Here is a 15,812-nt window from a genome sequence, read left to right as displayed (position 1 = left end):
GCTCCCATGTGTCTTTTATACAGGTAACGAGCCGAGATTAGGAGCACACTCTTAAAGGGAGTTCTCCTAATCTCAGCCTGTTACCTGTATAAAAGACACCTGTTCACAGAAGAAATCAATCAATCAGATTCCAAATTCTCCACCATGGCCAAGACCAAAGAGCTCTCCAAGGATGTCAGGGACAAGATTGTAGACCTACACAAGGCTGGAATGGGCTACAAGACCATCGCCAAGCAGCTTAGTGAGAAGGTGACAACAGTTGGTGTGATTATTCTCAAATGGAAGAAACACAAAAGAACTGTCAATCTCCCTCGGCCTGGGGTTCCATGCAAGATCTCACATCGTGGAGTTGCAACGATCATGAGAACGGTGAGGAATCAGCCCAGAACTACATGGGAGAATTTTGTCAATGATCTCAAGGCAGCTGGGACCATAGTCACCAAGAAAACAGTTGGTAAACACACTATGCCGTGAAGGACTGAAATCCTGCAGCGCCCGCAAGATCCCCCTGCTCAATAAAGCACATATACATGCCCATCTGAAGTTTGCCAATGAACATCTGAATGATACAGAGGACAACTGGGTGAAACTGTTGTGGTCAGATGAGACCAAGATGAAGCTCTTTGGCATCAACTCAACTCGCCGCGTTTGGAGGAGGAATGCTGCCTATGACCCCAAGAACACCATCCCCACCGTCGAACATGGAGGTGGAAACATTATGCTTTGGGGGTGTTTTTCTGCTAAGGGGACAGGACAACTTCACTGCATCAAAGGGACAATGGACGGGGCCATGTACCGTCAAATCTAGGGTGAGAACCTCCTTCCCTCAGCCAGGGCATTAAAAATGGGTCGTGGATGGGTATTCCAGCATGACAATGACCCAAAACACACGGCCAAGGCAACAAAGGAGTGGCTCAAGAAGAAGCACATTAAGGTCCTGGAGTGGCCTAGCCAGTCTCCAGACCTTAATCCCATAGAAAATATGTGGAGGGAGCTGAATGTTCGAGTTGCCAAACGTCAGCCTCGAAACTTTAATGACTTGGAGAAGATCTGCAAAGAGGAGTGGGACAAAATCCCTCCTGAGATGTGTGCAAACCTGGTGGCCAACTACAAGAAAGTCTGACCTCTGTGATTGCCTACAAGGGTTTTGCCACCAAGTACTAAGTCATGTTTTGCAGAGGGGTCAAATACTTATTTCCCTCATTAAAATGCCAATCAATTCATACAAATTTTTACATGCGTTTTTCTGGATTTTTTTGTTGTTATTCTGTCTCTCACTGTTCAAATAACCTACTATTAAAATTATAGACTGATCATTTCTTTGTCAGTGGGCAAATGTACAAAATCAGCAGGGGATCAAATACTTTTTTCTTTCAGTGTATCTGAACCGGTCCTGGGCCTCCCCGAGGTCGACTCAGCCTCAAATAAGTACCTGGTACAGTGTATAAACATCACCACTAGGGAGACAAAGGCGGTCAAGCGTGGTGCTGCCCACCCAGCATTTTCTCCAACAATATGTTAAGGCTGTACAGGGGATCTTTGTCTTTGTGTGCACTTGCGAAAGTGTGCGTATGTGTAGTGGCGTTATTTCACACGACCAACTTCTTCTTCTTGTTTCTTTCGGTAAAGTCACGTAGAAGGGAAGTAATAAAATAATAAAAATAAAACATAATAAAACAATTCTCACGACGTTTCGGCTACAACGCAAGCAGCCGTCTTCAGGTGAAGAATGAGACACTACCAAACTAGGAGCTTATATATAAGCTGCATTGGGGGTTGAAGAGCGCCTTAACAGAAAGAATGTGCATGTGAAGAGGGATTTAGCATATTCATGGAAAATGCGTAGGCGTTGGGCGGGGGGGTGTCAAAGTCATATTATGCCCATGCATTATGCAGGATCAGCAGCAACCAAGGGGGGTGCAGGGATTAGCAGTAACATTCCTTTCCTTTGTTACTGCTAATCCCTGCACCCCCCTTGGTTGCTGCTGATCCTGCATAATGCATGGGCATAATATGACTTTGACACCCCCCCGCCCAACGCCTACGCATTTTCCATGAATATGCTAAATCCCTCTTCACATGCACATTCTTTCTGTTAAGGCGCTCTTCAACCCCCAATGCAGCTTATATATAAGCTCCTAGTTTGGTAGTGTCTCATTCTTCACCTGAAGACGGCTGCTTGCGTTGTAGCCGAAACGTCGTGAGAATTGTTTTATTATGTTTTATTTTTATTATTTTATTACTTCCCTTCTACGTGACTTTACCGAAAGAAACAAGAAGATGAATCCCTGCAGTCACGAAAGCTTTAAATCGAGACCAACTTCTTATTTTCTCCTGTGTCACTTTATTTGTACAGAACTCCTCACGTTCAAGACCACGCATCTCTGTCGCAACTGTTCCTCTTGTACTGCTCGTCTGCTACGCTCCGCTCGCCGTCTCTCGCTTTGCTAGCCTGCTGCATTGCCCTATGCCAGCTTCTCGCTATACACGCCGCTAGCTTCTCCACTACTAGCCTCTCACTATACACTCTGCTAGCTTCTCCATTGCTAGTCTCTCACTATACACTCCGCTAGCTTCTCTACTGCTAGTCTCTCACTATACACTCCGCTAGCTTCTCCACTGCTAGTCTCTCGCTATACACTCCGCTAGCTTCTCCACTGCTAGCCTCATCACCCTCACAATTAGGATTCCGCTAGCCTGTCTACCCTCACTCTTCCAACCTGGCCCTTGCTTCCAGCGGGGGATCAGCCAACACCGCTGGAGAGGACGAGGTTGGAGAGCGGGGTCCCGGACTTCCCTTGAATTCTCCCTTGTCTTCACTCCAACCAACTCCACTCCTTTGCCTCACACCTTCCCCTTTAATCCTCCTCATTAAGTGCCCCCAGATGCCTTCATTAAGCCAGCGTCCTCCCCACGCCTCACGCACGTGTTCTCCCCCTTATCTCCACTATCTCTCGCCTCCGTGGTGCCTACTCCGCGTTTGCATTTGCAGACAGCCAATCACTGCCTCTTTCCCTAATTGCTGGCGTCTCTCTGCCTGCACCTGCTTATCCTGAGCTGACCTCACTGTCTTCAACCCCATACATAATGCAACTGCTGTTGGCAAACCCTGTGCGCATTACTCCACTACATATGTCTTCGGAACAGAACCCCTTCGTAAATCGGGGACTGACAGATCCTCGCAGAAGTTCCACGGGTTCGTGCTAGTTGAATATTAATGTTTCACACATGTTGCGTGCTAAAAAAAAAAATACAAAAAAAAAAAATGTCCAGACAGACAAAGTAACAAACTTACCACTTGCTCCATTATAGTGTAACTAGTAGAAGTACACGGCGTTGCCCGGGTCGAAAATATATTTCTTAATAACCTTACATATATACACAGATGGGCTGCTACCCCTGCCCCCCCCCCCCCCCCCGGCCACGATCTCCTCGGCCTCTGTGCAGTAATATGTACGGCCTATAGTGTGGTGGGGTGTCGAGGCCTAGTACCGTGCAGAGCCTCCGGCCTCGCCTAAATTGCCCACCCGGCTGAGGCTGGGTACTGAGGCCGCTACCCCCCCCCCCCCGCGCTACAATAATACTGTCTAATCGCTATAATTTTATTATCTACCGACCCTATAATAGTAAGTGCACACATTGGGGTGGGGGGGAGTGAAGAGGGCGTGAAACTTTGATGAATTTACCTCAGAGTCGCGTGTTAATGCGTGCGCATATTTTTAATGGGAATTAAGAATGGCGTCCACCCCACAGAGAATGCGTCGCTACCCGTTGCCAGGGGCAACCGACGTGGAAAACCAAACGGACCAATCGTGTCTCGCAAATCCCTTACATTTCGTCCAATGAAACTGCGTATGGTCCGGCGACACACAGACAGACAGACACACACACAGACAGACACACAGATTTGCGATTTTATATATATAGATGCGAGCGTAAATGGGAAGGCCGGATGTGACGATCCGAGAGGGAGGAGTCAGGGTCACGTGGGAGGGGGAGGAGTCAGGGTCACGTGGGAGAGAGGTTATAGGAAGGAGCCCGGAAGAGATCTAGGCAGTCGAGGGAGTGAAGAGGCGAGACCACGTCGGGTGGCCGCCGTGCCATCAGCCGCGAGGTTAATAGGGCTTGGCACACCGCCAGCTAGCGGTGTGCAGATAGAGAGCGGAGTGTGCGGGGCGTACAGGGCGTGAGAGGTTGCACGGGGCTAGCAGAGTGGCTAGCGGGACCGTGCGAGTAGCACGGGGCTAGCGGAGGGCTAGCAGAGGGTGCGAGGTTGCACGGGGCTAGCGGAGGGCTAGCAGAGGGTGCGAGGTTGCACGGGGCTAGCGGAGGGCTAGCAGAGGGTGCGAGGTTGCACAGGGCTAGCGGAGGGCTAGCAGAGGGTGCGAGGTTGCACGGGGCTAGCGGAGGGCTAGCAGAGGGTGCGAGGTTGCACGGGGCTAGCGGAGGGCTAGCAGAGGGTGCAAGGTTGCACAGGGCTAGCGGAGGGCTAGCAGAGGGTGTGAGATTGCACGGGGCTAGCAGAGGGCTAGCAGAGGGTGCGAGGTTGCACAGGCAGCAGAGTAGCTGCAGAGTGTGCGGGAGCACACGGAGCAGCGGGGTGGCTGCAGAGTGCGCGGGGCGCGAGGAGAGACGACGCTGGGCCGAAGAGGAGGCCAGCGGGGTGCGGAGGAGAGGAACATCAATAAAGGACAGACGGAGACCAACATCGCGAGAAGGAGTCCTTTATTACAATAGTATCGAGTGTGCCTTTCCTTTACAATTATGTACACTTGTTCATTTGTTTTGCAGGAAACAATCTAATGAAAAAGCCCTGGCGTGATGTGGAATTCTCAACCAGGTATATCTTCTTCCACGCATTTGTCCCACTCATGTGGGGTCGCTGTCCTTGCCAACCTTGTCCACACTGCCCTCTCCTGCACCATCTCTCTTTCCGCTCCTCGGGCCACTATGGTCCGATCGCACCACATCGTCTCTCTACCTCTTCTTCTGCCTTCCTCCTCTAGATCTCTTTCCTTCTCCTTGCATTACATGCACCTTCTGACCCACATACTTTTCCTGTTGTCTCTCCACATGATCGAACTACACCATTTTTTTTTCTCTCATCTTCTCTGTGATTTCTACCACCTTGATTATTCCTCTCAATTCTTCATTTCTCACCCTGTCTTTCCTTGTTAAACCAAACATCCACCGCAACCGCCTCTTCTCTGTGACTGCCATACTTGTTTTTTCCTCTTTCTTGTGTCTTCACCAGGTATATATCTGTATTTCTAATATCATCTGATTACATTTACAGGCTAATTATGTCCTGTGTGTACACATCTGGATGTGTGATGGGCAGCTGAGACATCTGGGCATAGAAGTAGGGGAGGTAGCGTGCGTAATTCATCCATGGGATCATTGCTCGAATGCTTGCCAAGTGTAGCGTCCAGTCTCCCTCTCTGGATGCTCAGTTGAGCCCCAACAAGATTTCAACCATCTCCAAATAGGACATCCAGAAGGTCGAGAGGCTGCCGTTTCTACCTCTGAGGAACTCGCGGTAGATTTCAAACATTTCCATGATGCATGTACATGAACTGTTCTCGAGGACCTTCTACAAAGCAGCTTGTGTCTCATCGAGGCAAACCATGTCGTTCATGTGAGTTGCTTACAACCAGGACAGGACACCATTCCATGTCATTCGCATGAGAGCTTAGTACAGGAGTTTGTGTAGTCGCACTGCTCTGTTGTACCTGCGGACATCCATAGCACCTCCAGATAATATTTTGAATACAGTCAGAAGATAGAGATCTTCAAACACCACACAGATGGAGGCAATGATCATCGAACATCCACGTTGTTGAGCTGGCCATGACGTCTGGAGGGCTGACTTCAGAAACAAGTTTTATTAACTCGGCTCCATTAAGGAAAAAGCTAAAGAGGGAAGAAAATATCCTTCAAATACATCCTCAATGCCGACACGACGTGCTACATGAACTACAGCTCGTGGAAGAATATTGCACAGGATCGTTCCGGGTGGGGTAGGAGTCTGCTGCTGAAAATACCTCGCATTTGAAACCATATGACGACAACAGGTATAGGAAAAGCTGGAGTGGCATAAACAGCAGCGTGGCTTCAGACTGAATCAACAAGCCGGGGCCCGAAGTCCAACTAAAAAACACGCGGTGCCCGAGCTGTAACAGTGTCTGTCAATCCTAGATTGGTCTTAGCCATCTTCGGACCCACAAAAAAAGACAATGAAGACTTGTGCATCCATCTTACCATAATCTTGTCTTCACTCTAGTCTAGATGTCCACTGTGATCCACACAGGGAGTTATTATTATTTCAAGGACCTAATTGTACTGACTAAACAAATACACTACAATGTGACAACGTACTGTATCTAGTACTGGCAGTGTCACTCAACTCCCGTGTAGGTAATTGTTGGGATCTAGTACTCCCCTCCAATTCCTTTGCGCTCTCGTTTTATACAAAGCCCTGAGCCATTGATTGTCAATGGGAGAGCAGCTCTCCACGAAGTCGTTACACTTGGTGGCCTAGAACACGTTCCTTCGGAGTGGGCAGGTAGGAACTTGGTTGGACAGCGCATTCGTGCGATCCGTGTTGGATACCATAGTCGTGTTGGAGGTTGTAGCTGTTACTATTGCATCTGATGATGATTGTTGTTTTATTGGTGTAGGTCTTTAAGTTCATGCAGCTGCTGCAGCAGGTCGCGCCTGTGCTGTGACGCCGCCTCCTGCGTGTACCACGCGTGCCAATCCACCTGACCTGGTCCTTGAACGGCCAAGATGTTGTCGTAATGGCGCACAAGGTGCATGATGTTGAGCAGGGCGTAGACGCCGCAGTCGTAGCCGTTCGGTTGCTGCGGCACAAGCACCGTGGTGATTGCCACGGTGGTGATCGCCACCGGCGTGCTCACCGATTCGGCGCGCACGACCCGGTCCACCACCGTGCTGGCGAAGGCCGCGATGTTCTTGGCGTTGTGCGACTGCCAGCACGCAGCCATTGAGTCTAACAGCATGGCAGTCGACCTTGGTGGGCACGTGGCGTTGACGATGACCAAGATCTGCCAGTGCGATTGCTCGTGGATCGTATGATCCACACGGGCCTGGAAGACACGCCATCAAAGACGCAATTCAATTCGTCGAGATGGCCCGCCAAGAACTTTGTGTACAGGAACGTGTTGAACAGGTGGACGTATGCCACTCGCGGCAGGCAGTAGAACTGCCCAAACAGGTTGATGATGGTGTCGTTCAACCACTGGCCAGGTTGTAAGCAGCGGAAGTCGTTCGGGAACAGCCTTCCGTACCCCGGAACGAAGACGACGTATTCGACCGAGACAGGGGGCGGACAACGTGGAGTGACGCTGGGCGGAGGCGGGCTTGGTCGCCGCTTCACCGCCACAGCAGACTCTTACGGCGTTGGAGCTGGCTCCTCCAGCCGCGACCGTTTCCCGCGCAGGACGAGCGGATCGGGCGGAGGCAGGCTTGGTTTGGACCTCCACTGCTTCACCGCCACAGCAGACTCTTGCGGCGTTGGAGCTGGCTCCTCCGGCCGCGACCGTTTCCTGCGCGGGACGAGTGGCTTGCGAGCCTGTGGTCCCACACGTGGTTGCCACATGCCGTTTTTGCCAATGTCCATTCGCCATTTCGTCGAATGTATATTCGGCTGCAACGTCTTGAGGTGCGCCTTCCGGAACGAGAGCGCCAAAGGAAAACAACGGAATCGACACGCCTGCCGCACGCGGCTGAACATCACGTACAGCAACTCGAATGACAGATTCGGGCTGCCGCAACTTGGCTCCAGCAGGGCGATGATGTATGCGAACGTCGCGCCCTGGCATTTCCATGTGGTGATTGCGAACGAAAGGTCGAACGCGTGCATCTCGTAGGCGACCGTGACCTTGCCAATCTGGATCGTCTTCGGCTTGCGTTTCATCAGTCCGATCGGGATGTGGACCGCGTCGACACCACCGTCAGCATCGCGCAGGGCGATGTTGAGATGACGCGGCCATGCGGCCACATCGACCCCATGCACGGAGACGATGATATGGTCAGGCGGCATCGGCACGTCAATGACACGGCGGACGCCATCGTCGCCGCTATCGCTTTGGGCACGTATGGCGGCGATGGTGGTGCGGCGTTCATCCGCATTGTCCCACACGACGGATACCAGCATGCAGGGCGTACCATTCGCGACATTGTAGACAACGTTGCCATTGGCATTGTCAAGGATCTGGGCAGGGCAGCCAGTGACGAAGTACCCGAACAGCTCGGGATTGTCCTCCTGGTAGAGCAGTGACTGCAGCTAGACAGGAACGTCGCGCTTCAGGCGCTGACGCCACCGCAAAACGTGTCGACCCGTGGCGACGGCGACATGTACAGCACGTGCAGCATTGATGACGGCCCGATCGCGATTGCTTGTCATCAGGCACGTGAATTCCGTGAGCCAGGCCGGATCTGCAGCAATCTCGGTCTTGGTAATCAGTGCCGTCAGGCCATCGATTATGTCGTCGGTGATGGGGCGGAAGGCGCAGTCGGCATCCGTCCAGCGGGTCCCCGTCGGGTAACGCCGTGGTAGCACCTGCATCCCCTGGAGGCGCCGGCAATGATCCGGACAGCCAGCGGCCCGGAGCTGCTCAGTGATCTCGAATACATGGAATCGCTCGAATAGGGAGCGCGCCATCAGGTCTTCCGACGACACGGCGCCGTACATGACACGATATAAATCGCGCCTGCATGTGTAGTGACATAAGAAGGGAGGGGCTGCTGGGGGCTCTGGGTTCCCAGGCGAGTCCAGACGCTTAAGCCTCTGGGCGCCAGGTGCTGGGTTCCCAGGGGGTCCAGATGCTTAAGCCTCTGGGCGCCAGGCGTTGGGTTCCCAGGCGCTTAAGCCTTTTTGGCGCAGCCAACGGGGGGGGGGGCTGTGTGTGCTCTGTGGGATGTCTGGTGGCGCACACGGCCCCACCCCTCGTTGGACCAGGCATAAAAGGAGAGCTCCCTGGACGATCAGGGCCCAGTTGTAACTCAAGACCCAAGACCCACGACCAGCCATCTGAAGACCCTGGGATGTTGTGAGAGCGAGTGGTGGGACTCTGGAACTCCCAACTCTACGACCTTGTGGGGCGAGTTCCAGAGCGTAGCCAGAGTAGAGTATCTAGGCTGTGTACCTAGGCTGTGTACCTCGGCTGTAACAGAGTATCAGGACTGTTGGAGTGTTGTGTTGTAATAAAGAAGTTACCTCTACAAGTGTCTCCGGAACCCGTTACAAATGTAACCGGCAGCTGTATGAAGTCACCCACCAGGAGGATGGAGATGCCCCCGAAAACCACGCGCGGATTGTACATTGAGCGCAGGCGCTGGTCCAACAGCACGAGGAAGGCAGCCAGCAGCATGCCGACCTCGTTGATGACGACAAGGCGCAAACTGTCGCCGCCGATGATGTTGAAAATCAAGTCCACCAGCTGGCCGGTGTTCAGGTCCTTGACGAACGACTTCCACATGGCAGCAAAAGTCTGCTCCTGGGGCAGCGGGCAGGCGCCGACGCCGGTGTAGCAACAGCAGGCTGTTGTGCCGCCGCGTGAGACGATTTCATCGGCGGTTTTGTGGATGCAGACGCTCTTCCCGACGCCACCACCGCCGTGCATCATGAGCAACTTCTGTCCGGGCACGTCGACGATTTCCGATGCGACACAGTACTGGCCATCGGTCAGAAAGCACGGCCCGATTTTGACCATGGCCTCGTCATCAAACATCGGATCTACAGGGCCGCCGTTTCTTCCACGGCCACTGGCGGCGCCAACGTCACCGTGATCGGTTTGGTGCGGTTCGAGGGCATGGATCTGCTTGCGCATGTCGCTCAGCGACAGTCGGACGTCATCAGCGGCCCCTTCGCCGTGCAGCAAATCGTAGTTGTCGGGCGGGGCATACACCGGCACCGACGGCGCCGGTCCATGGCTAGCCGCGAGTTGCTGGGCACTCACGAGAACGGCATCGTTGAAGAGCTCATCGCACGAAGCCGTCAGCTCCACATGGGACGCTCGTCGCTGAACATCGGGGCTGGCTGCTGCTGCGGTTAGCTCGTACATCTCCGACGGACAGAGACGACCCGCGTGCTCGGCATCCCCGTCCCCGTTGGCGTTGTCAGGTCGCAGGCCAGGGCCCCTGGACTTGCCAATGCGGACGGTGGCCCAGTAGTCGGTATTGCACTGCCTCCAGAGACTGGTGATCAGCTCGTTGCGACTGCTCCGATGCCGCTTCGACATCAGGTGGTAGAGAGACCGAGCACCGATCCCATGCATGAATCATCTTGGCAAGACCATCGCCGTTGCGGGCGAACCGTGGCTCGTTGGCACTCTGCCATGGCACGAGCAGATCCAGGACGTATTTGGCGAACGGTTCGAGATCGCGCTTCCATGCAGAGACTCGGGCGAAGATTGTCGGGTTTGTTCCCCGGAAACGACGGTGGCGGTCGGCTGGTGAGAACAGCGGTACGCATCTTGAGGCGAATGACCGCGTTATACTCAGCGAACAGAGGATGTTTGGGCCCCAGATCAAACACGTGCCGACCAGGTTGATCCGCCGCGGCAGGCTGAGCCGCAGCAAGGCGCTGCATGTTTGGGACCAGCTCGACGATGCTCTCGAACTCGAGCGCCGAGTATTCGGCAAAGTGAAGCCCGCGGTTGTCATACGATTCGGCCTGCGACATGAAGACGTCTTTGCCGGACGGCAGCTTGTAAGCCGTCGCGCCGCCGATGCTGCCATCGCCCTTATCGTCAGGATCGACAGCGAACACCAGGGCGTCCAGGGCCTCGTCGACGAACTGGTCGTCATTGACAGACGGGTCAATGTCAGGCGCCGGAGGATCGTCGTTTTTGCCGTCCTTGTTGATGGCGCGATCCAATTGCCGATCGACGTAGGCGACAGCTGCATGTGGGAAGACATACCGGAATGTTTCCGTCTGGACCTCTGACGTTGCGCCCAGCAGGGCATATACCATCAAGGGCATGGACCATTGGTGGGCGCCGGTGAACGCGTTGAACGTCCGCGATGCCAAGTGCTTCCTCGTGCGGTGCGCCGTTCCTGTGTCGTCGGCCACGCTTGGGTGTCGCGCAATGTCGTCCAGGGCCGACAGGAGAACAGCAGCGGCCTGGCGCAAAGGAGTGCCCTCTTTGGTCATATACGCCGCCTCGTACTCCCTGACGGCTTCGCCGGCATCCTGACCGCTAATGACGGACGAGTTGTTGTGGCAACTGACCAGATGGGTCGTGATCAGGTTCGATTCTACAAGCATCGCATCGGTCGCAGGGCGCCACATTTCCCATACGATCGGACCAACAAGATGCGGGCGGATGAGCTGGCCACCCAACGGGTCGTACGGGCCGTCAATCATGTCCAGCGTTGCTTGATCGACGGGCAGGCCGACCAGAATGGCATGCAGATTGTTCTTGTACTCCGGGCGCTTGTGCATAGCGATCATGAGAGGGCAGGTATGCTCCTCATGAATGCCACGTGGCATGCACAAGTGGCACATATACAGGCCCTTCGGTGGTTTTTCGCAGGAGAATCCATGTTTGTGGTGCTGCGACAGGGCGGACTTGCGTTGCCCCACAGCGACGAACTCGCCGTAGTGGGCCATCGCATCCGGCACATTCAGGTCGGCAGCGCGCGGGCGCGCGACATTGCTGTCTTGCACTACAATCCCGTCGTACCACTCGCGCACAGCAGGAGCCAGGTGTGTACAAGCCGTACTGTCGAGAATGTTGCCGATGACGATCTGAACGTCGGTTGGCGCGGCAGCCAACCGAGTCAGTAGCGATGGCGTCAGGACCGAGCTGTACGTATTCAGTTGCCAATGCAGCCGTCCGCCCTTCTGCCGCTGACTGCGGCAATATTGAGATACGCGCCGCGCTTCCGCTGCAAGTAGTCACGCGAGATGCGAGTATGCGCAGCCATCGGACACCGTACGACGTCATCGAGCAGGATGCGCATGTGGTTGGCGAAAGACATTGCGGCCAGAGCAGGATGGGGACACGTCACCGCCATCCTCGCGCCGGCGTTGGAAACGAAATCGTCGGGCAGGTCGGCGCGCGTGAAACCTGTCCGTTGCAGCGGGCAGTTGACGTTGGCGAGTATCGCGCATGATGGCCAGGCGCAGGACGGAGAGGTCCTCAAACTCGGGCGGTGACCCCATCAGAAAATGACTCCCGATCCCGTACCTGAGACGCATCGCAGCCAGCTTGAGGCACATGGCCTCGCGCTTAAACGGGCTAAACGTGACAGTCGATCCGACCATGGACATGATGCGGCACACCTTGGCGTTCAGCTTCTTGGCCTCATCCGACAGCGGGTTGTTGTGCGCCCAGAGCAGGCGTTGTCGGAACGCCGACGAATTGGCCAGCTCGCCGAGTTTCTGAAGCTGCGAAGCCCGTTTGGCGCCTATGCGCGCCGTCTGCCGGATGCATGCATGCTGCAGCAGCTGATTGAACGCGGTCGCAATGAAGAGCGGGTCCTCGAACCGGCCATTGTAGTAGAGAAAGAGATGGCGCAGGAACTTCTTGTTGAGAGAGCCCTTGGACAATCCCTTGCCCAGAAGGAACAAAGACGCGAAAACCACGGACATGAGGACGTCGTTCTCGTCCCACTTGACGATTGGGTCTTCGCCGCGTGAAACCACCACGATAGGAGGGGGAGCACGATCTCCGGCATTCTTGTCGTCGGGGTGAATGATGTCGCTCAGCGCCTGCAGCGCCAGGTTGATGCCGCCACTGAGGAGAGATTGTTTGGGCAAGACCGCCACGTGAACAAGGTCACAGCCCGTGTTGCTGGCCGGCGACTCTGCCACATCGTTGTTGACGTCGTCATCGTCGACGTGCGCATTCATTGCAGCGACGTCAGCATCGTCATTGCAGATGGCGTCGTTCTCGATGGCGGCAGCCTCCTCGTCCAGGCGTCGGCGCATTTCGGAGGAATTGTCGATGGTAATGCCGTCGAATCGCGGATGCTTGACCCCGGTCCAGAACTCGAGCCACTGGTACGCTCCGGTGACGTCGATGTTGTACATGCCGCGGAAACGAGCCTGCGCGTTCCGCCGGGCATCGCGCAGCCTGAGAAAGGTCACCTGTGGGCGTTACACCGGGGAAACCCGGGGCAGCACGTTGGCCACCTCGACAGGACCGTCTTGCATGAAACAAATGGCGTTCCCCGTTGAGTGGCTGGCCCTTATCAAGATGTCAATATTGAAGGCTCGGGCGGGTAAAATCCCGTTGAGCGTCGTGCTGTTCACTTTGGGCAGCGACCCCCGCCGATCATAGTCGTGCCCGTTGTAGAGGCTGAAGTCGTGATCGGCCGGATCCTTCGCACAGGTCAAGCACAGGTCGACGTTATTGATGTCGGGCACGAGATCCGGATTGAGATGGTACCAGATGTCGTTCACGCGCAGCACGGAGACGTGCCGTTCAACGAGATGCTCCGGCAGGGTACACTGCTCGGTGACTTGCTCATTGGTGAGGCGGAACACAACGGGAAGCTGGTCGACGGGGCCGGCGTCGACGATGGTCTTATTGGCCTCAAAGAGAAACTCATTGCACGACGCGCACGCCACGATGCGCCCCGTGCCGGGGTCGCGAGCAGCCACACTGCGCTGACAGTGCACAGCGTCATCATGGCCTACCGTGCCGCCAATTGCTCGTGCGCGCTCCAGTCGGGCAGCAAGCTCTTCGGGCGTCTGGGGCGCGGCACGTCGGGCAGCCAACGAGACGTGCGCGCGCTCCAGTCAGGCAGCACGCTCTTCGAGCGTCTGGGGCACGGCACGTCGGGCAGCCAACGAGACGCGCGCGCGCTCCAGACGGGCAGCACGCTCTTTGGGCATCTCGTCCTTTATTGTGCGCCTGCCGCCATACTGTGGCCAGACGTCGCCGATGGTTGCGAACATCCCCACTTTCTCCACACCGCCGATGGTTGCACTGAACGTCGGTGATCGCGCCAGAAAACTTTTGCAGTCAAGCAAACTGCAATATGCCAAGATAGTCACTGAACTGCGCAGAGTGCACGCCAGACAAATATGCACGACAGACAGCCAAATAATCCCTGGTGGGCAGTGTGGAACCTGTTGTTCCTCCCTGTATAATATTTAAATACTGTCAATAATAGCTGTATAATAATCAAATACTGTCAATTATCCTTTTTCACACTCACGATGTATGTATCATGTCAGAATAATTTATAAATAAGAAATGCCAAACCTATTTTCTTCAAATTAATAAATGGCAACCTCGTGTCTTACCCACAAATGTAGCAACTACCCAAAGCGTTGAGTAGGCACGTAAAATAAATTCATCAACTGAAATTTATTATGCTCCTGACAAATAAACAATGCACGTGAGATTAGATTATTTACAATGCATGTACATTACATGCCAATGTTCATCATCATCATCAGCCATGCTCAATCGACTGCTGGGAGAAAAGATTCCCCAATATTTTCCCCGATATTGTCACCATTCCTCATGATCCTGCGATCCACCCTGCTCATCGCATGAGATGATCTCATTGCTTCATCTCTGTGGTGGTTATTTTCTCACACGTGTTTTCTCCATCGGTTGACATTCCATCCCAAGTTCTGTCCACTTGCTATTATCCCTTTTAGCCACGACGTGTCTAGGCCAAGCCTAATTAAAACTCTACTTGCATTTTTGCAATGTTGCATTGAGGATAAAGTAAAGTAACCAAAAACATAACTGTATGAATTAAAATAGAGATGGTAAAATTTAAATAAAAAAAATGAAATAATGACTGTAAATCAATCACAATTAATTGAAAAACTGGAAAGTGTGCTGGGTGTGGGGGGGGGGGGACTCCAGTTGAATCGTAAACATGGCCACAGGCAGCCATTGTCACTATGCACACATGCCCAGTTAGGGATGTTCATTGAATTTTTAAGGGTTTTACGATAATTGCATGCACAAAAGCCTATTAAAAAAAACCATTTCCAATCTTCACCACACCCACAATGACCGGAGTGAAGTATGGTCAAAACAAGCTCAATGGTTAGGCCTTCATCTAGCAGTGGCTTGACCAAGTGGTGTACGTTTATTATATTTTTAATATTGTATCTATGATGATCAGAACAATGACATTGCAACATGCGTCTGTAAAAATGCGTCCCATGCGCCAAGCAGTTTGATCAAGCACTCAAAAAGTAGAAGATTCTAGATTCCATGACTTAGGAATCAATACAATATTCCATAAGCAAACGGTACAAATCGATAATAAAAGTGCAGGAGATACAAAACACTGAGTACGCTTCACCAGTACTCTAACTTACAATACGATATTATATGTGCATAGGCAGCTTACTCTGCGTCAAGAGATACGTGAGAAAAGCTGATCAATATACTCATGGTGCTTTTAGTGATAAAGCAAATGTATGTGGAGTCACGTGCCGCCTTGAAGACTCTTAATAGAAGACTCTTAATATTTACGTTGAAGCCTATTCGCCATTGTTTGAAGCAGCATCGGTGAGGGAGGGAGAGAGCACAGAGGTGGTGGGGTGGGAAAGGACTGGCACCAAGATGCCCTCGAGTGGCATGGGAGAGTTAACGCAGCGAATAATATGCACGACAGACAGACAGACAAATAATCCCTGGTGGGCAGTGTGGAACCTGTTGTTCCTACGTGTATAAAAAATAACTTGACTTTAGGTAGCCAGGCAGCCAGCCCCCTTAACAATCGCCCCCCCCTCCCTTAGGCTCCTCCCCTGACCCCCCTTCCCTTAGGCCCCTCCCCTGACCACCCCCCATATCCTTAGGCCC

At 53.5% G+C, this 15,812-nt stretch overlaps 2 protein-coding genes and 1 pseudogene across 3 annotated transcripts in view; 2 read left to right on the top strand and 1 right to left on the bottom strand.

Annotated features, from left to right (window-relative positions):
* Positions 1 to 15,812, top strand: part of LOC133361284 (zinc finger protein 239-like) — an 807,570-nt gene that overhangs the window by 505,835 nt on the left and 285,923 nt on the right. The window lies entirely within an intron of this gene.
* LOC133361342 (oocyte zinc finger protein XlCOF6-like) overlaps positions 1 to 15,812 on the bottom strand; it is a 276,931-nt pseudogene that overhangs the window by 81,550 nt on the left and 179,569 nt on the right.
* Positions 1 to 15,812, top strand: part of LOC133361288 (interferon-induced protein 44-like) — a 70,755-nt gene that overhangs the window by 2,644 nt on the left and 52,299 nt on the right. For both annotated transcript variants that reach the window (XM_061580223.1, XM_061580224.1), the window contains exon 2: positions 4,792 to 4,840. In XM_061580223.1, the coding sequence (XP_061436207.1) occupies positions 4,792 to 4,840 (49 nt within the window). The remainder of the gene's footprint in view (positions 1 to 4,791; positions 4,841 to 15,812) is intronic.

Source organism: Lethenteron reissneri, chromosome 72 (genome assembly GCF_015708825.2).
Source record: "Lethenteron reissneri isolate LAM-NWPU_2019-01 chromosome 72, ASM1570882v1, whole genome shotgun sequence".
NCBI lineage: Eukaryota > Metazoa > Chordata > Hyperoartia > Petromyzontiformes > Petromyzontidae > Lethenteron > Lethenteron reissneri.
The sequence above is the reverse complement of the archived record's forward strand: the minus strand, read 5'-3'. Positions and strand labels throughout refer to the sequence as shown.